The sequence below is a fragment of the Tachypleus tridentatus genome, chromosome 13, assembly GCF_004210375.1.
Source record: "Tachypleus tridentatus isolate NWPU-2018 chromosome 13, ASM421037v1, whole genome shotgun sequence".
Lineage (NCBI taxonomy): Eukaryota > Metazoa > Arthropoda > Merostomata > Xiphosura > Limulidae > Tachypleus > Tachypleus tridentatus.
In genome coordinates, this window is record NC_134837.1 from 24,223,153 (window position 1) to 24,246,976 (window position 23,824).

The 23,824-nt window shown below is 36.2% G+C and overlaps 1 protein-coding gene across 1 annotated transcript in view; it reads right to left on the reverse strand.

Moving 5' to 3' along the window:
• The window catches only part of LOC143239527 (lachesin-like), a 275,854-nt gene that overhangs the window by 14,079 nt on the left and 237,951 nt on the right, over positions 1-23,824 (reverse strand). The window contains exons 8-11 of the mRNA XM_076480683.1: positions 19,543-19,671; positions 18,291-18,581; positions 7,034-7,159; positions 2,534-2,620 (exon numbers count right to left, since the gene is read on the reverse strand). Of these exons, the coding sequence (XP_076336798.1) occupies positions 2,534-2,620; positions 7,034-7,159; positions 18,291-18,581; positions 19,543-19,671 (633 nt within the window). The remainder of the gene's footprint in view (positions 1-2,533; positions 2,621-7,033; positions 7,160-18,290; positions 18,582-19,542; positions 19,672-23,824) is intronic.

The window sequence follows — 23,824 nt, forward strand, 5'->3', positions numbered from 1 at the left end:
AATTTCACTTAAGCATTTGTCCCTTCAATCACTTTATGGGTTTTATACAGCGTACTGCCTGTAAAACTGTTAACAAGAAGTTTAAGATAAAATATCCTTGTTTTTCTTAACTAATGGTTCAGTTTTATGTGAAAATAGCCACGTGAACTTCCTCTACTATATATATTAAACAGATATGTCTGTCGTGCATGTGCCTTGAATTTTGAGGAAATGTTGATTTGTCACACTGATAAGCTCTATGTAAATGGTAAGAAAGTTTAACTTAAAATGAAATTGCCAAAATAAAACAAAACTCATTAAAAACAAACAAGAGAACTAAACAAAGCATAAGACAGTGGAAGAATAAATAAATAAACATGTATATGTTTAGATAGAGTAATGGGGAAAATGTTGTGATTTTATATTTACAACAAGTCAATACAAAAGGTATACAATGACAAACTGTATTGGTTACTATCGAAGAAACATGGTAGCAGAAGTTACGTATTTCTACACTAATACTTGATGAAATATCAAAACATAATTATTATCAGCAGAAACAAACCTAATAAAGCAGAAACAAACAGGTTAAAAAATACATCTCAGGACTAATAAAGCAGAGAACAACGTTTCGACCTTGCAAGGTCATCTTCAGGTTAACAAAAATAAGCAAACAAAGGAAATCCAAATTGTACAGAGAGATGTAACGAAATGTAAATGTTGTTACTGATAGCTACCCGGTTTTTTAACATCGTAAAATAATGTGGCTGTGCGGTTCATTAGTAATTCAACAAATCAATACCTATTAATTTTCACTCGCATTTATCGCTATGGTGAATACGTTTAAAAATACTTCATGCGTAAGGGTTTAAATATTGTGCAATGTAACGGAGCCCTAAAGAGAAGGGAGATAGACATCACTGCCAACTCTTGAAATACTCTTTTAACAAGGAATAGTTTAATAACGATCTGCAAATTGCGAGTTGTGCACCCTGGGCACCTGTCCATGCCAAGCTTTGTTTGTAAGGATTCACTTTCCCTTCCAAATGTTTCTTCAATATAGAATTAATATTGAATGGACGCTTTTACTAGTTTAATATTATTGTATTGTTACTATTATTTGTCCCCCGCTAGAACAGCGGTAATTCTACGGAATTATAACGCTAAAATCAGAGGTTCGATTCCCCTCGGTGGACTCAGCAGATAGCCCGGTGTGGCTGTGCTATAAGAAAACACACATATACTATTATTTATTTATTTTATACTCATAAATGTTTGTGATATCTTCAGTTCATACATATTTTCAACTTAAATAAATATTTTAATAGTTATTGTTTCTTAAAATTTGTACAGATGATCTAAATGTCTGTTTGTTTGTTTTGAATTTCGCGCAAAGCTACTCGAGGGCTATCTGCACTAGCCGTCCCTAATTTAGCAATGTAAGACTAGAGGAAAGGCAGCTAGTCATCACCACCCACCGCCAACTCTTGGGCTACTCTTTTACCAAAGAATAATGGGATTGACCGTCACATTATAACGCCCCCACGGCTGAAAGGGCGAGTATGTTTAGTGCGGTCGGGATTCGAACCCGCGACCCTCAGATTACGAGTCGAGCGCCTTAACACGCTTGGCCATGCCGGGCCAGAATGTGTATTTTGTGCTTCACAAGTGAATGAAATTAGTTTATCTAGTTTAATCCCTTTTATGACTTTCCCCTCATGCTTCAGATAATGCGCAAAGTACACCTCTAGTGGTTGTTAGTTAAATTATAAAATTTGACTAAAATATTATATGTAATAACAGATATTATTTTTATGAAAAGACCAGTTCTTCTGATAATTCATGATATAAAGCGGTAACGAAACGAACTGTGTTTCATATTTCGTTCTCAGGATAAACCAATTGATCGTTTGTTTATTTCTTGCTTCAACATTTCATTTTTATAATAAAAACGTTAGTTTCTTGTTATTTGCATTTTCTAACAGAAAATTTGTAGACGAACCATTAGTCTTAATGAGGCCCGGCATGGCCAAGTTCGTTAAGGCTTTCGACTCATAATCCGAGGGTCGCGGGTTCGAATCTCGGTCGCACCACACATGCTCGCCTTTTCAGCCGTTGGGGCGTTATAATGTGACGGTCAATCCCACTATTCGTTGGTATAAGAGTAGCCCAAGAGTTGGAGGTAAGTGGTGATGACTAGCTGCCTTCCCTCTAGTCTTACACTGCTAAATTAGAGACGGCTAGCGCAGATAGCCCTCGAGTAGCTTTGCGCGAAATTCAAAACAAATCGAAACATCTAGAACCAAATGTGATTTGCAGTTTTTCTTAATTTTAGTTACTTGACAGATTATGGCGCTGTCAAACCGTGAGAACGTTTAGTTAATCCTGATGTTAAACCATACTTGTTGTGAATTACAAGGGCAGCACGTGGAACACATTCTACAAAATTCGTTGGAGTGCGTATGGTTTCATGGTTTTCATATACCCTGTAAAACCGAACAAAAAATACGTACATACACGAGATAATGACGTCATCTTTAAACATTACACTTACCCGGCGAACCAGCGTTTTTAACGCGTTCCGCAGACGACGTTGGGCCAGGTTGCTGGGAGGATTTCCATTGGCGGTGAGGCTTGTCCTCTAACAAAAAAAAAAAAAAAAACACACAAAAATAAAACAAATAAATAATTCGACAATGAAACACAAAGAAGAAACACCTTCATTAGATTATCCCTGAAAACTGATATCTGTCACTCGTATTTTTCATATGATTCACCGGTTTATTTCATGCATTAAAAGATAGAAGAGTACAGCAAATATAAATATCCAACAAAATTAAACGTCAGTGCGAGAAGATAAAGTAAAAACTATAATGTTAAATATTATACATAAATTTTAGTTGTACAGTACAGTGTATGGAGAACCCTTACTAAACTCGAAGACAAAATTTTAAATAACTTTAACCATTCACTCTTTTACGTGCTTAATGTAATAACTTTCTGTCACATAAGAAATAAATATGCAATATACAAAGAGCTGTACATTAGGATAAAGAGAAAAATTATTGTATAGCATATCAAATTCTCAATGACTATAATTGTTGTATTTGTATATTTATAATAAATATGTAAAATATTATTCGGTTTTGTATTAACTTACTGGTTTCATAAGACACCTAAAGTTTCCTTGTGCCTAGAAATTAATTAATATTATTCAACTCATATTTACTGGTAACAGCGTGTCAGTTATTGGCATTCTTTATGTAATCTGTTCCTTATAGATAACTAGCTATAAATACATGCTAGTTGGCAACCTTCCTTGAGCTAGGAGTTATAGCGTAGGTGCAGTGCACTCTGTGTGTCGATGCTTATTTGTGAGTAAAACGTTATTTGAAGAGAGATTGTCGCGCTAACGTAGGGCTAAGCTTCTTTGCACTTTCTTTCATCATGAGTTTGACAAGGTGGACTGAAAATAAACATCTATCGGCATTTTCACAGGTATCAGCATTTGATGCACGACATTTAAAAATGAATGTTCTAACAACAACAACAGATGTTATTTCAAACTAAAATTCACCCCATTAGCATCAGATGCTGAGCTAAATGTTTTTGAAATCACTGAGAAAGTTTCTTTCAATGTAGAAAACCTATGAAGGATAAAGCTTCAAATTTTATCATTTCTCATACTAGCTGGATAAGGAAGATATGAAAGTGTCATGTCAAATATCATGCTTGGACGAAATCAAGTTAAGAAAGCGAGAACACCTACTTTCGATTCTAACTGGCAGAACCTACTCAAGAAAAGAATGATTTTGTTTGATATAGCTGCTTGCTAAAGTATTTTAACATCTCGCAAATCTGATCCAATTCATCAAGTTCCTATTCATGAAAGAGAATTTTTGATTATCCAGCAAACACAACGAAAAATTGACACTGAAAAAGTAAATATCATACTATAATGGAACTCTTGCTTATATCATACTGGGAAAAAACCTTTTTATTACGCAATGTGCAACCCCTAACTTCACGAAGTTTTTATTATGCGTGCACGTAGATTTGCAATAGGGGTCACATTTTTCCGTTTCGCCTCCGTTTTCCGTCAAGGAGAACTTTATTTTTCTCCGTTCTCAGGGTATAGATAAGACGTCATGAATATGTCACACGCGGATTTAATGCAACATGCAACGGCGTCATTTATACAAATATAATAGTTCTCTATGTTGTATGCCCATGTAGATATTTCATAGAGTATGGATGGATTTTCACTAAAATTAGCATTGAAGTTTATTAGTTCAATGAGGAAATACACACAAATGTTCGATTTTCTATTTGGCGGTTTTCATGTTTTTTGCGTGTTTTCTTAATACTACTTCTTCACTGTTGATAAATCTTCACCAAATTTTGTATGAAGGTTTGTTGGGTTCATGAGGAGATACATGCAAGTTTATGGTTTCACATTTTTTTTGTTTTGCTGTTTTTATGGGCATTTTCTATTTTAATTATAAATAAAAAAACAACAACTTTTCACATCCCAAGATAGCCTTTCATTAATCATGAATTTACATGAGTTCCGTCCAGGGTACAGTCGCCCCAGCTAGTAATACAAAGAAACTATGAAAATGTAATGAACGTCAAACGAAGAGTCAGAAGAGGACATTAGAAGATGAAGCAAGTACGAGTATTGCAGAATTGTTTCAAGATTCTTCATAATTTTAATTAGACTCAAAATGTTGAGCCTAACAATTTTGGTACAGTTGTTACTTCAAACTCATCTGGTGGAAGAATGATTGAACCTTCTACATCATATGAGATAAGAACTCGTATGACTATACTGGCTAGGACTTGTGATCAGTATGGTTTTTAGAATGTTCTGCAGCAGCCATCACTAATACTGTGAAGCAAGATCTTAACATCACACAAAAGAGACAACTTAATCGTTTGACATAAACTGAGACGAGAAGGAAAGAAGCAGAGCAGAAACGCACAAGATAGTGTCAAATAGCTGCAGTAACTTACACTGCAATGTATGAGCTCAAAACAAGAACGAAATATTATTTCAAACCTAACATAGAGGAGAATATTACTCTTGTCCAGCCCATCAATGGATTCCAGTTCATGATGAGGAGGACCTTCTAGAGAAGGTCCTGTACTTTCAGTTTACCTTTTCTGGTATCTGAACATCCATCAGCGTGTTTGCTGTGCATGGTGACCCGTGAACGGGAGAACAGAATTATGGCTGTTGAGGGACTTGACCCCAACAGGCTACTCTGGCCTTGAATGTCTGTAAACGGGTAGTCTTGAACTAGCTTCCTAAGGCTCAATCGGCTGATCTTGTTGGGGTAGGGTCAAGTGAGTACCAGTGTTAGACGTTCTCAACGGGTGTTATGGACTGTGTGTCTGTTGCTGGTGTTTGAGTGTAGTGTTCAAGATATTCTAGCGTTGTTGCGGTGTCCTTGTTTGACATTGTAGTAAGTTCTCTCGCAGGTCTTCATAGCAGGTGGGGTCAGTAGGCGCTGAAATTTCCTCTATTTATTATGGATATCCCAATCCAAAATAATAGTAAGACTGAAAAAAAAACAGATAATTGGGAAACGCCCAAGCATAGACGCTCTGACTGCGCAGTCACCATCACAGTCGGATTCCACACTTTGACTTCTCATTCTTTATTCATTACCTATAATCTTCAATATAGATGACTCCCTTTTTAATTCAAAAGAGATTAGAGAGGCCTGTTGGCTCACCTAAATCAGTCAAAAAGTTGTGCTTTGACGACAACGTTTTGGTGGAAACATCTGCACCATAACACAACAAACTCCTCCTGAATTCGAAGGCCATTAAGGATATACCCATCAAGGCTACTTTCCTTGCTACTTTGAGTTCCTCAATAAGAGTTAATATTGAAAGGGATTTAAAAAACATTTTCAATTTGGAGATCGTTGCTGGTTTCTCCAGCCAAGGCGTTTCTGCACTGCGCCATACCTCCATTCATAAGGACGGAATTATGTTGCTTATAAATGTTCTTATATTGATGTTTACATCGCCACGTTCACCTTGAACTCCAAGGTGAGACCACATATTCCCAACCCTCTCTAATATTTCCAATGTTAGCAGTTTGGTTATTCGAAGGCATCTTGTCATGGTTCTTTGATCTGTGCGAAATGGAATTTTACTGTTTTAACTGCAGTTGTTCCCAGCCTGTTACTTTCGTTTTTGCCCTAGGTGGGTGGAAGAGAAAAACGTTTAAAGACTGTGAACAATATTTCCGACCTCGAGGCTCGGAAGCTACTGTAGCCACTTCAACAGGGACATATGCTGCTGCACTATGTTCCACAGTTACAGAAGGAGTGTAGACAGATCATTTCCTACCTCCGACAGAGTCGTTCTCCAACCATGTGATGAGTCTCTTGCCCTCCATGGTTAAAGGAGTAACAACTCCTGTATCTAATTGTGGCCAATCATGAAAACATAAAATCCGGGACATATTGTCATTATAGGGCCAATCCGAATAATATCACATGCTGCATGCTGGCTAAACAATTAAAAATTGAATTCAATTTTTAATAATGCCAAATACACCAGTCCACCAGGTAGTTGTGTTCCAGTGGACCTATCCACCCTTTCTTCATCTGTAAACAAACTGCGATCAATAATATGTTGAGTAATGTGATTTTTATTTTCATTACATGTATAAGCTTAATCAGTGTATATTTTTATTGTGTAAAAACTTCATGTATGCACCGGAATGGATCAGCCTCATATGACAACATTCTGAAGACAGGATCTAATGACTTAGTTCACAGCTTCATAACTGTACTCCGCTAGCAAATCACTGGGTCTGTTTGCCGAAAATCGTATGATATTTCTTTTAAAGAGTTGACGTAAATGCGATGTTATACCTATAACATATGAATCAGGTTGTAAAACAAAGAGAGATACCAGTATCGCTATTACTTCAGTTAGGTTCGGAACGGTTTAAGTATGCACTTATTTCAAAATGAAATTGATTCCGTTTCAAATAGACGATTTTTTATGTTTCTGGTTCGATTTTACTTACCGTTACGGAAGTTTTGAGCAGAGGTTGCGTAATTTGAAGCCTCTCCAAACATATTCCACGAGTTATTAAAACTACTGGTAATATCCTCCATTAAGTGATTAGGACTATCAACCTGCTCAGGAATTTCTATAGAGTAGTAGAAATTAGAACCGTCAAATTAAAATCTAAAATTGTGGAAACTAGATTTAAACTAAACATATCAAGTCGAACTTTGAACAATGTGAAAAAACATTCACTGACTAAATTTTGTTTGTGTAGAAAGGGAAATTAAAATATCAAGCTTATGGATTAAAATAGACTTACTACTTTGTATCAAACTATATATATATAAATACAAATATATATAAATTTAAAAAATCTATATGTCTGTATATCTGTCTGTTATCTAACTACGCCTAGGTCGCTGAGCCAGCCGCAATCAAACTTTGTGGGATGAAAGTTTGGAATAAGGAACATGTTGATGGGTGTTTACAACCCTTTCCACCCCGACTATTTCTATTATTGAGTATTTATTATGTTTGACGTAAGTTAACATTAAATATATTCAAAGCTGGTACCACCTTCTTATACCAGAAACAAAAAAAATATTATTAAATCTACAGGTATACAATGCAAACAAATTTGTTGTCTGTATGTTCGTTATCTAATTACTAGGTTGCTGGGCCAGTATTAAACAATCTTTGTAAAACGTTAGTTTTGATTTTCTTTTTTGTTTTAATTTGGCGGAAAGCTACTCGAGGGCTATCTGAGCTAGCCGTCCCTAATTTAGCAGTTTAAGACTAGAGGGAAGGCACCTAGTCATCACCACCCACTTCCAACTCTTGGGCTACTCTTTTACCAACGAATAGTGGGATTGACCGTGACATTATAACGCCCCCACAGCTGAAAGGGCGAGCATGTTTGGTGCGACCGGGATCCGAACCCGCGACACTCGGATTACGAGTCGAACGCCTTAACACGCTTGGCCATGCCGGGCCTGTTGGTTTGGAATAAAGGGCATGCAAGTGGGAGTTCACAGCCCTTAACCCCTTTATTTCTGTTATTGAGCACTTATTATCTTTGACTTTAGTTAACGCTAAGCACATTCACAGATCGCGCTATGTCTACACAAAAATAGCTCTTAATCTATCTCTATATATGCATGTTAATTGGAGTTTATAACCTTTACACCCTATTATTCCTGTTCTTGAGCATTGAACAGGTCAACAAATTTTTTCGAAATCTCAGTTGCATAAGATTTTTTTACTCATTCTTACCCTTTGTGACCTGCTAAATTCAAATATGAAAACGGTTCAGCTCTACATGCTCTAGTTTTAATGCAATTTTAAGTTTTTTATTCTAGCCGTTTGTGGTCAAATTAACACGTTTCCTGCGATGCCTATATTGACAAACCGGCAACTGCTGCGATGCTCTTGTACATCTAACAGCTTCAGTGCTGCATGAGCTATGATAACGTGAGGTTGTCGTTACATTTGTCTCTAGCCTGCAACTTAGTTAAAGGTAAGACAATAGTGGGACACCGGTAGGTCCCATCGCAGGAAACGTGTTAATTACTTACACGTTTATGTTATCAACAGAGATATTAAAATTGTTTTGATTTTGTTTCAGATCTGATCATGGCTACAAGGAGACATCAATGTGAGAACAAGCCGGACGCTTTCTGTTGTATTTGTGGATGCTTCACGCTTATTCGTCAAAGGCATAATATAACATCGTTTGTGAGGCGTGCTTATAAAGCGTACTTTGGACTTGCTCTTGGTGACCAAGACATGAAATGGGCCCCACATATTGTGTGTCATAACTGCGAGGAAATGCTGCGTGACTGGACAAAAGGGAAACGTAAGGGTTTACCTTTCGGAATTCCCCATGACCTGGCAAGAACCGATGGAACACACAACTGACTGTTATTTTTGTCTGGTCAATACAAAGGGCATTGGCAAGAAAAACAGACACAAAATCTCATATCTTAGTATTCCCTCAGCAATCCGACCTGCTCTGCACTCTGATGAGCTCCCAATCCCAGTTTTTAAAGGATTTCTTCCATCTGAAGATGTGGGTAGTGACCAAGAGCAAGAGACTGCTGATGAAACTCAAGAAATACTTTCAGAATCTGGCGATCCTTCTTATGAGACCCCACAGTCATTAACTCCTCAACAGTTTAGCCAGCCAGAGTTGAATGACCTTGTGCGTGATTTGGGTCTCTCCAAAAAATGCAGCTGAAGTGTTAGCTTCCAGGATTCAAGAAAAGAATCAGCTGAGCCATACAACTAAAGTGTCATACTTTTAAAATCGGGAGCAGGCTTTTGTGCCATTTTTTACAGAGGAGAATATGTTTGTTTATTGTCATAATATCTCAGGTCTTCTCCAGGAATTAGGGATGCCAATATACCATCCAAATGACTGGCAATTATTTCTAGATTGTTCTAAGCAAAGTTTGAAGTGCGTTCTACTTCATAATGACAATGTCTATGCAGCTGTTCCAATTGGACACTCTGTGTATTTACGAGAGGAATATAATGACATTAAGACTGTAATTGACCTACTAAAATACCACAAGCACAACTGGACAATTTGTGTGGACCTCAAAATGGTTAATTTCCTCCTAGGTCAACAAAGAGGATTTACAAAGTACCCCTGCTATCTTTGCATGTGGGACAGCCGAGCTCGAGAAAAGTACTGGAACCAGGAGTGGCCCATACGTGAGACTCTGAAGGCGGGTATGCCAAATATTGTCAACGATCCAATTGTCAGTCGAGAAAGATCATATTTCCTCCTCTCCATATCAAGCTGGGCTTGATGAAACAGTTTATAAAGGCGTTGAATACTGACGGTGAATGCTTCCAACACATATTTTCTGTGCTCCCTGATTTGTCCTTCGAGAAGATCAAGGCAGGTGTTTTTGATGGACCACAGATTCGTGCACTTGTGCGTGATCAAGAATTTGCCAGAAAGATGAACGACAAGGAAAGGACTGCATGGCTTTCATTTGTGGCGGTGATGGCAAACTTTCTCGGCAATAAAAAAGCTGACAACTATGAAACCCTTGTAGCGAATATGTTGTCAGCTTTTCGCGATCTTGGATGTAACATGAGTGTCAAACTCCATTACCTGTACAGTCATCTTGACAGATTCCCTGAAAACCCAGGAGCTGTAAGTGACGAGCAAGTCAAGCGGTTCCATTAGGACCTCAAGACCATGGAAGAGCGTTACCAAGGGAGATGGGACAAACATATGATGGCAGATTACTCCTGGAGCATTAAACGAGAATGCCCTGAGACAGTCCACAAACGCAAGAGCTACAAGCGGAAATTTATGCCTGAGTAGACTGCAATTGAGCTTTGCCTCCTCATAGTAGCAAATGTCTTATCTACTAATCAGTTTTATATAAATAAATTGAATTATAACTTGATATAAAATTGAATTTATATAAATAACTTTAATACATTTATACTATCTTGCATTTCCTTTTTTATTACCCAGCTATATTAAAGAGTTTTATAACATATTTTATCACATATTTTTCATGATAGACTACGACGTCAATGTGATGATGACGAAATTTTGAGATTTTTAAATACCTTGATTGCAAAAAAAGTAGAGCACTGAGGAAAAAACTAACTACAGATCTGAAATCAGGGCAAGAAATTATGTAATACCAAGTTTTTGATATAAATGCAACAAAAACTTTGTTGACCAGTGTTATCTTTGACTAAGTTAACGTTAACTATATTCATAGATGGCGCCAATTACAAAAGATCTTTATTAGATTTTGATTTTTATATAAAGAGCAAAAAAAAAAAAAAATTACGTGTCTGCCTGTTTGTCAGTTATCTAATTACTCATATGTCGCTAGGCCGATCATAATCAAACTTTGTTGAATAATAATTTGGAATAAGGGGCATGTTAGTGGAAGGTTCTCAATTTCTTCTTATCCCATTATCGCTTTTATTGGGTATTTATTATCTTTGACGTAAGTTAACACTAACTACATTCATAAATGATGCTTTCTCCTAGATCAAAGATAAAACGAAAAACGTGTGTGAGAAGGCACACACATGTCTTATATATCTCAAAGAGTTCACTATTACTCTCTATGGAGGAATGCAATGAAATAAAATGTCCACCACTCTTGCAAAGCTACATAAACTCAGCTGAAGCTCTTACTCCAATAGTCACCATAAGGCCTATATGGGCAACCATTTCTTGAGTTATACTTACTTTCTACTTTGCCTTATGACCTTTCAATTTCAGCCCATAAAGCACTTATGTAGCCAATAACAGGAAATTAATTAATCCCATGATTCACTGTGAAAGGATATTAAAAACTGGGTGTTTAAAGCAAGTAATAGAAAATATCCTACCGCCATTACTTTGGCCACTATCTCTTAATACAAAGCCACTTTAACCAATGCAGAATGGTCATCGTCACCTGACGATGACCGAAGAAGGTCGAAACGTTGTTCGCTCTTCTATGTAAAATATTTTCTCAACCCAAACGAGCCGTTTTTGCATATAAATTTCTCAACAAGTGGGTTTCTCGACATCACTGACAATGCAGAATGAATACTATGTTTTAAGTATATGCATATTGAGTTATTAAAACTTATACAAAACTTTTGGTGAGGTAATAATGAATAATGCAGTAACATGTTATGTTATTAATGACTTGTGGGAATGTTAAGATACTTGTGTTATTTATCACAGCATTCACCCCTAAATTTTTTATAAAATTCACAACCCGGACAAAGGACGACTACTTTAGCTTGTATATAAATATATGTATACACATAATACATATATCTGTTTATTACTTTATAGATATATATTTCTACTCTCACAAATTATTTGATTACGCTGTTTAACGACCTCTTTTAAACCAATGTTAAATATGAAAATTAATATATCTTTAATGCTATGTTTTTGATCCATCTATCTTTACATGTACTGTTTCTAAAACATCTCATTGATGAATTAAAATGATTGATTACTCGTTGCTATTTTAGTTCTAAATCATATTTAACATTAATAAAATGATACATTAAATAACAATTGTTAAGTGGAATAGTTTATCTTTACACAATCTCAGATATATTGTCTAACACTTCTAAATGACACCAACATTACAGCATTAATTACAATTGAATAATTGACCGTGTCACGGTTGTGACTAAATTGGAAGAAGCAGCGTGAAAAGACGTACTTCGAGTATTTGATGGTCAGTGGTCGAACCCTGACAACTTAATTCACTCAAACAAGAGTATGAAGCAAACAAGGAAATGCTTGTCTAATTGACCAGTAACATCAACGTTCTTAACAGGATGGTACTTCTGATAGTTCCCTGAGCATCTCCACAAGGTTAGAATTGTATCCACAGGACAAGGAAAACGTCTTTGAGAGACTTACATTCCAGTCCACAGAGGCATATCATTCAAAGAGAAAGTTGAACACCTAACTGGAAAGGCTTAACCCTGGAGAAACCTGGTAACATTTGCGAATTGGATCGTTAATGAGGTAGCATGCACACTGAGATCAGAGGAAGATCGTAAACAGAGGTCACTCTCGTAAACTGGAAGGGTGGAAGTGGAATAGCACGAAACTATGTTGAAAGCACAAATACCACTTGAACTGGATGTTATTACTACAATACCTTTCAAGAAATTATTAGAGGGAGGAGCGATTGTGCTGAGGTTAGTGTCAAAATCCTCAAGAGTAAAGTAATAGTACATGTAACACGATTAAAATAATGATGTTAAAACAAAAATATGTATTATAAATGGACATTCGTTTGTTAATACTAATAAAGTAAAAGTGGCTGCTGCTGGTTGGTTGTTTCTCTTTAGTAAGTTCAAAATTAGAAACAGCATCAAACTCCCTGATCTGCGTACTAACAAATGTTGTGTGACAGAATTGGCTGAAGGGAAGAGAGCTTGTACTATGGCTAATGCTAAACTCCACTTACCTATAAATAAACAACATAGACCTGAATGATATAATATAAATAATCTGTTATTATAATAATAAATTTTTGTCTGTCCAGAAAATAAGCGCGCTTCTTGCTATCTAAGCGCGCATGCGCGCGCACTTTTTCCAATGGATAAAACAAAAGGAGGATGTAAATGTACTTTAAAAGAGATTCCGTATGTGCCAGTTTTACAGAGTTTACAATGCTCACAGCACATTTGAAAGCTTTGAAACTCATGCATTATTTACTAAAATTTTTCTGTACACATAATTAGTAATATCTTGGATTCGTGGCAACGAGAAACCTACTTAAAGTAAAAATTTATTCTCAAAATGGATAAGAATACAAATATCCCAGATGATTCACTGAAGAAATTATTGACACATAATTATCAGAATCCTATAGTAACTACTCAAGTAGTCCTTGGCACATAATTATCAATGTTCTAGATTAGTTAGTAATGTGCTCACCAGTGGTGGCCCGGCATGACCAAGCGCGTAAGGCGTGCGACTCGTAATCCGAGGGTCGCGGGTTGGCGCCCGCGTCGCGCTAAACATGCTCGCCCTCCCAGCCGTGGGGGCGTATAATGTGACGGTCAATCCCACCATTCGTTGGTAAAAGAGTAGCCCAAGAGTTGGCGGTGGGTGGTGATGACTAGCTGCCTTCCCTCTAGTCTTACACTGCAAAATTAGGGACGGCTAGCACAGATAGCCCTCGAGTAGCTTTGTGCGAAATTCCAAAACAAACAAACAAACAAACAAACAAACTCACCAGTGGTATAGCAGTGTGTCTGTGGACTTACAACGCTAGTAACCGGGTTTCTATACCCGTGGTGACTAGAGCACAGACAATCCATTGTATTGCTTTATGCTTGATTAAAAACAAACAAACCTAATGAAGCAGTTATGAGCACATAATTACAAGTGTCCTAGTTTACTTACTAAAGTAGTTATTGGCATATAATTATTAGTGTTCTAGATTACTTACTAAATAGTTCTTGACACATAATTATTGACGACCTATACTACTGGTTGATGTAGTTCTGAGTACAAGAACTTTGTAACTATTCCAGTGTTATTGATTATTCACTGCTAGAAGCTTGTACCAATGTTATACATTACTAAAGACATTTGATGTCCATGTCTGTTTCACGAAATGCTCGTGATTAATAAGCCTGTTTTATTTTTGTAAACTGCTTACAAAAGAAGTATTTAACAGAGTGTTTTAAGTGTCAAAGTTCACGAGTCCCCCAGTGAGACAGCAGTAAAATTATAAACTCGTCATGTTAAGATAAGGGACTCGATTCCTCACGGTAAACAAACAGCCTTGCACTATGAAAACAAGGTCCACGCTGAATCCAAATTTCGATTTCTGAGACTGAAGTAAAGGTTTCGTGGAATGTAAATAATGTTTAAATAATTCATCTATTTACATTTAAATTTGCAATAAGAAACATGTGCGGGACGAGGCTAAAGTTATACGATTGAAAACGACAACAGGATTCATTTGTTTTTATTGTTTTGTGAATTTCATGCAAAGCTATTCGAGGGTTATCTGCGCTAGCCGTCCCTAATTTAGCAGTGTAAGACTAGAGGGAAGGCAACTAGTCATCACCGCTCACCGCCAACCCTTGGGCTACTCTTTTGCCAACAACTTATAACGCCCCACGGCTGGGAGGGCGAGCATGTTTGGTGCGACCGGGATTCAAACCCGCGACCCTCGGATTACGAGTCGAACGCCTTAACATGCTTGGCCATGCCGCGCCCAACAGGATTTATCCTGTGAGACTGGGTTTTATGTAATATAAAATGATGAATACCGAAATAATTTGATTAAAATAATGGAAACAGTAGTCTGTCAATGTCAGTTACAGTTTGTATGAGTATCGCTAGCTGATGAAGATCCCTACACCATATCAGGTTGGATTATTCAGTATGACATAAACTCAGCAAGACAATGAAGGCTACCTGCCTTGTTTAAATCATAATACATTATTTTACCAACGTGTTCGCCCAGATATTTCTAGTAACGAAGGCGAGGTTCAAATTCGCAACGAAAATGAATGTGCTGACGAAGGATTGAAGTCGAACCATTTCCGAACAAAGATGATTGTTGGATTATCATCTTGGAAAAAAACATTAGAAAGGAAATGTTGCACTATTTGGCGTACGTAGTTGGCAACAGTGTTTAAGTATACTTGGGATGTTATTCGCCTTCTGGGAGAATCAAATAACTCCTGATAATATATTAAAATAATTATATTACATCTTTCACTGTCTCATACAGTCCCATGTTTTCACTCTACCATCAATATAGAAAAGAGGTGAAATGCAAGTTAACAGACGCATCACAAGCTTCCAATTATTAACTATCCACAATTGTGCTTCAATTTCCAATCAATAAATTATTTCTTTATTCCATCTGAAATAGTTTTGAAGCTTCGTTTTAGCTGTTATGTAACAGTTTGGGGTAATATTTTTACATCATATGATCATATGGTTAAATACGATTGAATCCTTAGCACTGTTGAAGGAGCTGGTATACTAAAGTCTGTTGCATTTTAAAATTATGCCAAATCGAATGCTTCCTTGGCTAGTCATCAGTGATTCTGGCTTCATTTTGTCCTAGTAGAAAACATATACCATCGCTAATATTGACAGAAGACAAAGATCTACAAGTGAATGATTAAAGAAAATAGTTTGGTCTTATGCTTTGTTTCCCCTTTGAACTTTTTATCGCATCTTTATTTCTATAGCTCAGGAGGTCATTCAAGAAAATAATTAGGTCAGTCTATTTAGTTTCTACTTGTAGATCGAATTTACTATTATTCGTGTCCAGAATCTTCAAAAGTATACAGTGAGTGTATTTTAATTCATAGAGTTAATATAATTGACGTTAGAAATTTGGCAATTGATGATAGTATTATACACTTTATAACGTCGTTTAGAATATAAATAGTGAGATTTTTTGACAGTGCTACCAGTGATATGATATTGGCAGATTTAAAGGCTGAACGCTTAAGTATTATGGAACAAAGAGCTAATATTTTATTGTTTGTTTTGTATTCCGCGCAAAGCGAAACAAGGGCCATCTGCGCTAACCGTCCCTAATTTAGCAGTGCAAGACTAAAGGGAGGGCAGCTAGTCATCACCACCTAGCGCCAACTCTTGGGCTACTCTTTTACCAACGAATAGTGGGATTGACCGTGACATTATACCGCCCCGACTGCTGAAAGGGTGAGCATGTTTGGTGTAAACGTGGATTCGAACCCACGACCCTCAGATTACGAGTCGAACGTCTTAACCCACCTGTCCATGCCGGGGCACTAATATTTTTTATTCTATGCATTAAATTAATTGCAATCTTATGGAAAATGTTAACATATTTTGTAACAAATAAGATTATTACTATTATTAAAATAGATTACAAATACACTAACGCTGTCAAACTGAGAAATGCATGTCATATTACACATTTACATAATAAATCTGCATAATGAAACAGATTATATGGACATCATGAACCATGCATTACAACAAAAAAACAATTTTTTTCAGTCACCTGTAGAAAGATATGTAATTCAGTATTACACTTGTCACCTCAAACAAAACCTTACCAAATCATATGTAATGTTAGAATATAACAATTATAAGTATCATCTGTAACTTTATTTCAGTTCATATTAAAAATTCGGTACTTGGTTGGTCCTCCTCATATGCTAATAACCTCCACAAGGCAATGTGGTATGTTGTAGATAAGGTTATTGCTCTGCTCAACAGTTCTCAATGGCATTACAATATGAAGACTTTGCTGGCTATGGAAATCTTGTAACGTCTTCCTGGCGATATAATCTTGTACAATATACGTGCACTATGGGCAGTGGTAGAGTCATCCTGGAATACAAAGTTATTGTCAAATTTGTCCCTGGAGCAAGGTAGAAATATAAACTCCTCCATGTATGTCTGTATGGGATGACATTGATATGGAGAGCAGTTTTTTTTAACACGATGAATAACTGCCCAACATGGACTACACCATCTACTGTGTGTTAACTGTGGGAAAGACGGTCTTCCCTCATTTGTTTTCCTGACAAACGACGAACACAAACCTTATCATCAATTTTAACGAGCCGAAAACAGGACTCTTATGAAAAAGTGACATGCCAGTCCCTTAATTGTAAGTTGGTATCCTGTCTTGCCCAAGAAACGCAATGATGACAATGAATTCTTGTTAATATTAGGTTTGCAGATGGTCTGCTTGCAAAATAACCTTGTTTGGTCAGTCACCTGTTAACTCGTCATCTGGATACTCTGGAATAAATGTGTTCATGCCATTCCTGTTGTAAAGTGTCGCAAGATCTCTTTCAACCTTGACGTGTCAACCTTATGAAAATACGGTCGTCTCTAGCAATAAGATTTCCACGTTACCTGTGAACTTTTTTGAAACAATATTTCTAACAGTCCAATGACGTTTCGGAATTCTGGATAGAGTACACTAGGGTACCCTGTTTTTCTGGCAATGTCCGTTTGCTTCATATCATTTCTGAACATTCGATCAATTTGATGGTTTGGCGTGGCTAAGTGGTGAGGGCGCTAGAGTCATAATCTGAGGGTCGCAAGTTCGAATTCCCGTCACACCAAACATGCTCGCTCTTTCAGCCGTGTGGGCATTGCAATGTAACGGTCAATCCCACTATTCGTTGGTAAAAGTGTATCCCAAGAGTGGGCCGTTGGCGGTGAGGACTTGCTTCCTTCCCTCTAGTCTTACACTGCTAAATTAGAGATGGTTAGCGCAGATAGCCTTCGTGTAGCTTTGCGCGTCTTGAGATACATTTTTACTTCAGGTGGGTTTCTCGAAATCACAAACAAAAACCAACAATTTGACTATTTAATACTTTTGGCACCTGACGAGGTAGGACGTTACACTAAATACAGAGAAGTTGTCTGAATAAAGTGTTCATCTTTTTCGAGAAAGGTCACACAATAAGCACAACCTTGTACGCAAAACGGATGTTTATATTTCTTTTGAAGAACAACTACTCAAAACAACATGTACAAACCATAGTAACATACCAGAGCATCAAACGAATATTATGAAATCCATAGCTACCCACCACTAGTTATAATGAAACAAACAGTTTTAGCAATGTTACAAAAATAAACATTTAGACATTTTAACGACATACGTTATAGGGTGAAATGTATGAAAAAATATACAATTATAAGAATATTTAATTTTTCGATAAAATAATGGCTAATTTATTTTTTAATAATTCATTTACAGGAATCATCTTACCGTGAAAATACACTGAACCCTCGGCTTCTCCTTCTTTGTTACTGGCTACGCAACTGTATCTTCCGTAGTCGTCTTTCTGAACGTGTCTAATAACAAGTTTCATGTGAGTTTTCGTGCTGCTTCGAGCTAAAACTTCCTCGTGCTTTCTAGGTAACTTCGATACCAGGTAGTTGTCCTTGAGCCAATAATTTGTTGATGGTGGGTAGGCTTCTGAACGACATTCTAACGTCACCAAGTCCTTTCGAAGTGGAGCTGTCACCATGTTATGACGTACATATATTGTTGGTGAAACTACAAAAAGGAAAGGAAAAAAATACACATTAAGTAAACAAAGAACTTTTTTTTAGAGAAACCAGGTTTGCAAATACAATAAGCTCAGATAATTTGTTAAATATCTTGGCTGTGTTCTTAAAGTTGAGGTATGTGCTTGATTGAATCTGATGAAGACTGTCGAAAGTCTGGAGTAATTTGTTTTGTTTCAGATATTTGCGCAGAACTACACAAAAGATATCTGAATTACCTATCCCTACTTTTCACTTGAAAGTGTAGAGGGAAGATAGCTAGTAATTACCACCCACCGCCAACTTTCGAACTTCTCTGATTAATAGAGAATTTGCAGTCACTTTTGTAACGCATCTATAGGCCTGTAATGCGGAGCACATGTTGTTCCGGCTGTGGGATACCATTATCACAGTTGAGCACGTTAACTACTAAGCCACGCCCCACAGCTTCACAATATTTGTGCTTTGTACGGTAAACTTGTACTATTAAAGAGTTAATGAAATCTACATGTGTTAACACTACTTCAGAGATAGGTGAAAATAAAGAAACAATTAACTTATAAACATGCTAGTCACTCTAGAAACTACCCAACAGAGCAAAATGTTCAAAAGGACCTAAAGGTGTATCATTGGCTGCCTGTTCACAAAATGTATAAATCTCCATAATTCATCTTCCTCAAGGAAACAAGGTAAATGCCAAGTTCTAACTCTTTCTAGCACTCGCCATGAACAGAAAGATTTAGACACATAAAACAAAATTAAAAGCTTTTGTTTTTTTCATTGCATGGTGCAAATATGTAATGGTACTAACTTATAGTGGTGTATAATAAAAAAGTAATGTAATACGTGATCAGAAAGCAAAGTGGAAAACAATATACATATATATATATTACATCTTAAAATGAGTGTTATATCAACCATCAAAAGTCTGTCAGAAAAAAACACCTGATAAATCCAGTAACTTAACTTACACGTCACTTTTAAATATGTCCGTCTACTTATGGTTGGTGGCACTCCGTTATCAGCAACACACAAGTAGGCACCCATGTTAGTACGATGAACCTTTTCAAAATGAAGCTCTTCCTTTACATTCTGTGTAACTGTAATGTAGAAAAACAAAACCAATAAACAATTATAGTATTTTCACGACGTTCATGAAAGACAAAGGTTTTCGGTGAATTTATATTTGGATATTTTAAACACTTTGTAAGAATTAGTTTTTTCCCAGGCTTCAGTTCTTACCGTATTTGCTTATGTAGTAAATCTGATGAGTTTGGAACTATATTATTCATTGCTGTACTAACTATAATAGCATTTTTCAGTTCCAGTTCGTAATTTTGTAACAACTATGCAAAATACACGATACCGCGTATGTCAGTTAAGTTAACGTAAAAGAATCAATAAATATTTTTAAACAAAGTGTTAGCACAAAGATTAGAAAACTAGTTTAGATACGTTCATCAGTCTGTTTTAGTCCTACGTCAGTTAAGTTGACGTAAAAGAATCAATAAATATTTTTAAACAAAGTGTTAGCACAAAGATTAGAAAACTAGTTTAGATACGTTCATCAGTCTGTTTTAGTCCTACGTGGTCTTCTGTCCCAAAAGAAATTTGCACACACAGCCTTCCTAATTCGAGATTGTTAAATTTCTTTGAGGATAAATGTAATTTTCAACACATATTGTCATCAAATAATGGTTAACCTTTTCAAGCGGATCTCTAAAATAGTTTTTGAAATTAATACTTTTTTAAAAAATAGTATACAATAATATATATAACGGGAAAGATTTAATGAGTATCTTGCAAATTGTTACGTGATTTCCTTTAAAGATGACACATGTGCTTTTCATATGTCACGCAGAACTACCACGTTTATTTCTGTGTGTATTTCGTTGTTATAGACCGATAGTTTAATGAGTTAATGAAATCTACATGTGTTAACACTACTTCAGAGAAAGGTGGAAATAAAGAAACAATTAACATACAAACATGCTAGTCACTCTAAAAACTGCCCAACAGAGCAAAATGTTCAAAAGGACCGAAAGGTGTATCATAGGCTGCCTGTTCACAAAATGTACAAATCTCCATAATTCATCTTCCCTAAGAAAATAAGGTACATACACCGGTTATATACTCCTCTGGATATCTTTCTGTGGAAGCTCATGAAATATATATTTATTTTTCTTTAGGAGACCGAACTTATGTAAACAGAGACCCAGGAAGGCTTTGGCAAATATTTTGATCCTAAAGATAGTTAAATTGATTGGACTTTCACAATCACACAAGTTTTAGAGCATGTGACCGTTAGCAGTAATGTAATAAAGTATATTCATAAATCTATCATAACTGAAAAGATACTTTTCTTTCTGTAAAGCTACAGAACAAGAATCTGAGGAAGTTGACTGAATGGAAAAGAATTATACTCTGGTGGATGAACGACCACATCGCTTTAGAATCTGAGAAGAGAGACTGGATTGAAAAGAATTATACTCTGGTTGATTAACGACCACATAGCTTTAGAATCTGAGAAGATAGACTGGATTGAAAAGAATTATACTCTGGTTGATGAAAATAATAACCAGAAGTTTTCTACATAAAATTGAAAGAACCTTCCCAGCATATAAGATATACGTTATTAATGTCTCCAAATTGCGAAATAACCTTACTCTGACAATCTAACAGACTCAATAAGCTACTGTTCAATGCAGAACTGATAGGTTTTCAGGTTTCAGCGGAAGTCACTTACGTTGTTAACAACACACCCGTCACAACCTGAATAGAAAGTTCATTACAACAACTACGAAGTTTAAAAATCGACTGAAAAGTTATAAACACTTTAGTTTCATGATTCTTATGATCCAAAGCTTCACCAAACACACCTACATCCTAGAATGGGTGTTCGTGAATATAACTACTACATTTAGTTAAATAAAAGTTGTTTTCCCTTTTCATACTAGAGCGAGATGATGTATATAAAAATAATTAAACAGGTATAAATTTTGTGTACATTTTAAATGCAATATAAAGAATTGATTTCCCAAAAATTACAATTAATTTAAATCTCGGAAGAATATGGTGTATAACCAAATATAATAATATTTATGTAAGTCTAATAGATAAAAATCCGGACCTTCTCTGGAAGAACAAACGACGAGTCCCGTATACTAGCATCTTCTGATAATTGCGATCAGAGCTGACTTGGTATTTACTGACATGAACAAATAACGCGAAAGAGACAATATGTGGAGCCAACATTTGGCAGCTACATCGAAAAATAAAATATCAGAAGGCAAACACCCAGTTAACTTAGTTTACTGAAGTTAAAACAGATTCTGTTGCGATAAAATTACATGTTTAAGAATCCATATGAAAACAAGGTAGTTTATCATTTCAAATACATTTTATCGCGTCAATCAAAGATAAGCTGTTAGAAAGTATCCGTATAGCGTATGGCGTCAAAGCACAAAGAAAGCACTGACTTCTAAAGTTTGACAGGAAGTTACTATTTAAAGAAAGCTATATTTTATGTTCATAAAAATTGAAAATAGATATCTAACTGATGTTTGTAATAACTGTTATCAACAAGAAGCGAATGACGACAAGGAATGTCAGTCCAGAATTTTATTCAACACATTAAACTCTTCATGAGATGGTGATTTTTCTCAATTTGTACCGCTATATATTTGGCTTTTATTATGTTGGATAAGCTGACTGTTGGCTACTGGCCAAAATAAAACATGGCCCGGCATGGCCAAGCGTGTTAAGAAGTTCGACTCGTAATCCGAGGGTCGCGGGTTCGAATCCCGGTCGCACCAAACATGCTCGCCCTTTCAGCCGTGGGGACGTTATAATGTGACGGTCAATCCCGCTATTCGTTGGTAAAAGAGTAGCCCAAGAGTTGGTGGTGGGTGGTGATGACTAGCTGCCTTCCCTCTAGTCTTACACTGCTAAATTAGGGACGGCTGGCGCAGATAGCCTTCGAGTAGCTTTGCGCGAAATTCAAAACAAAATTAAAATAAAATTAAAATGATAGAAAAGAATTTTATACTTTTAATATTAGAGAGAAATTTCAAACAAAATTTTAACAATGTGTGAAAAAAATTTAAAAAACTCAGTCCTCTCGAGCGAACTTTTGCCGGAAATAAAGTATGTCGTACTTAACTTGGAACTCTGATATCGGGCTGTAATATAGTAAAAGTAATTTAGAAGTTTAGAGCATATTGAATAAAACTGATAAAGTTAAAGGCCTTAAAAGCTACTCAAATGTACTTCAAGCTTGTTTGTTTTGTTAATTTTGCGCAAAGCTACACGAAAGCTATCTGCGCTAGCCGTCCCTAATTTAGCAGTGTAAGACTAGAGGGAAGGCCGCTAGTCATTACCGCCTACCGCAAACTCTTTGGCTACTCTTTCACCAACGAATAATGGAATTGATTCTAACATTATAACGCCTCCACGGCTGAAAGGGCGAGCATGTTTGGTGGGAGGGGGATTCAAAGACCCTAAGATTGCGAATCGAACGCCTTAACCCACCTGGCCATGCTGGGCCTACTAAAAGGAATTACAAAAGGACAAAAGAACCAGGGTGTTTTGCTGCTTAAGCTGTGGAAGAATATGGTCACCTCATATTGTCATCAATTAATTTCAAATGGTAAATCCCCGTATTTGTGAAAGATAAAACAAAAGAGTTAAATGTATGATCAACGTTACTTTGTAAGACAAAGGATATACATTTAAATATTGAACAGTTAAACAAGGTAAAATTCGAATACATTTGTTGCACGTGAGTAAAATGAGGTTATGGAAAAATTAGAAAAGGTAAAGTTTAAAAATTGTTTCTTAAATTATGTGAACAGTAAAAAAATGTCCGAGTGCGTCTGTAGGAACTAGCAAGTTAGAGTACTTTGACATATGAATCAAAATGTAAATCATATTGAACGAAGTATAAGCTTTTACATTTATGTTCTAAAGAGTAACATAAAGTAAGATTGATATATTTAAGGAATGATTTCTGAACAATAGAAAGAGATAATTAATACACGTGGAAAAAGTTAAAACAAAGACTTTAAGTGTAAATAAGTGGCATGAAATATCTATGTAGATATTACGAAACAGTGATTGAGTTGTAGTTGCAGAGGTATCAGTGTCTTATAAATATTTTAATAATACGAATTTTAATGGATAAATAGAAAATCGTCTTATCGTGGTGGCATTGTGCCTCTACGAAGGGAAACACGACCATCTTAAACACGGTGC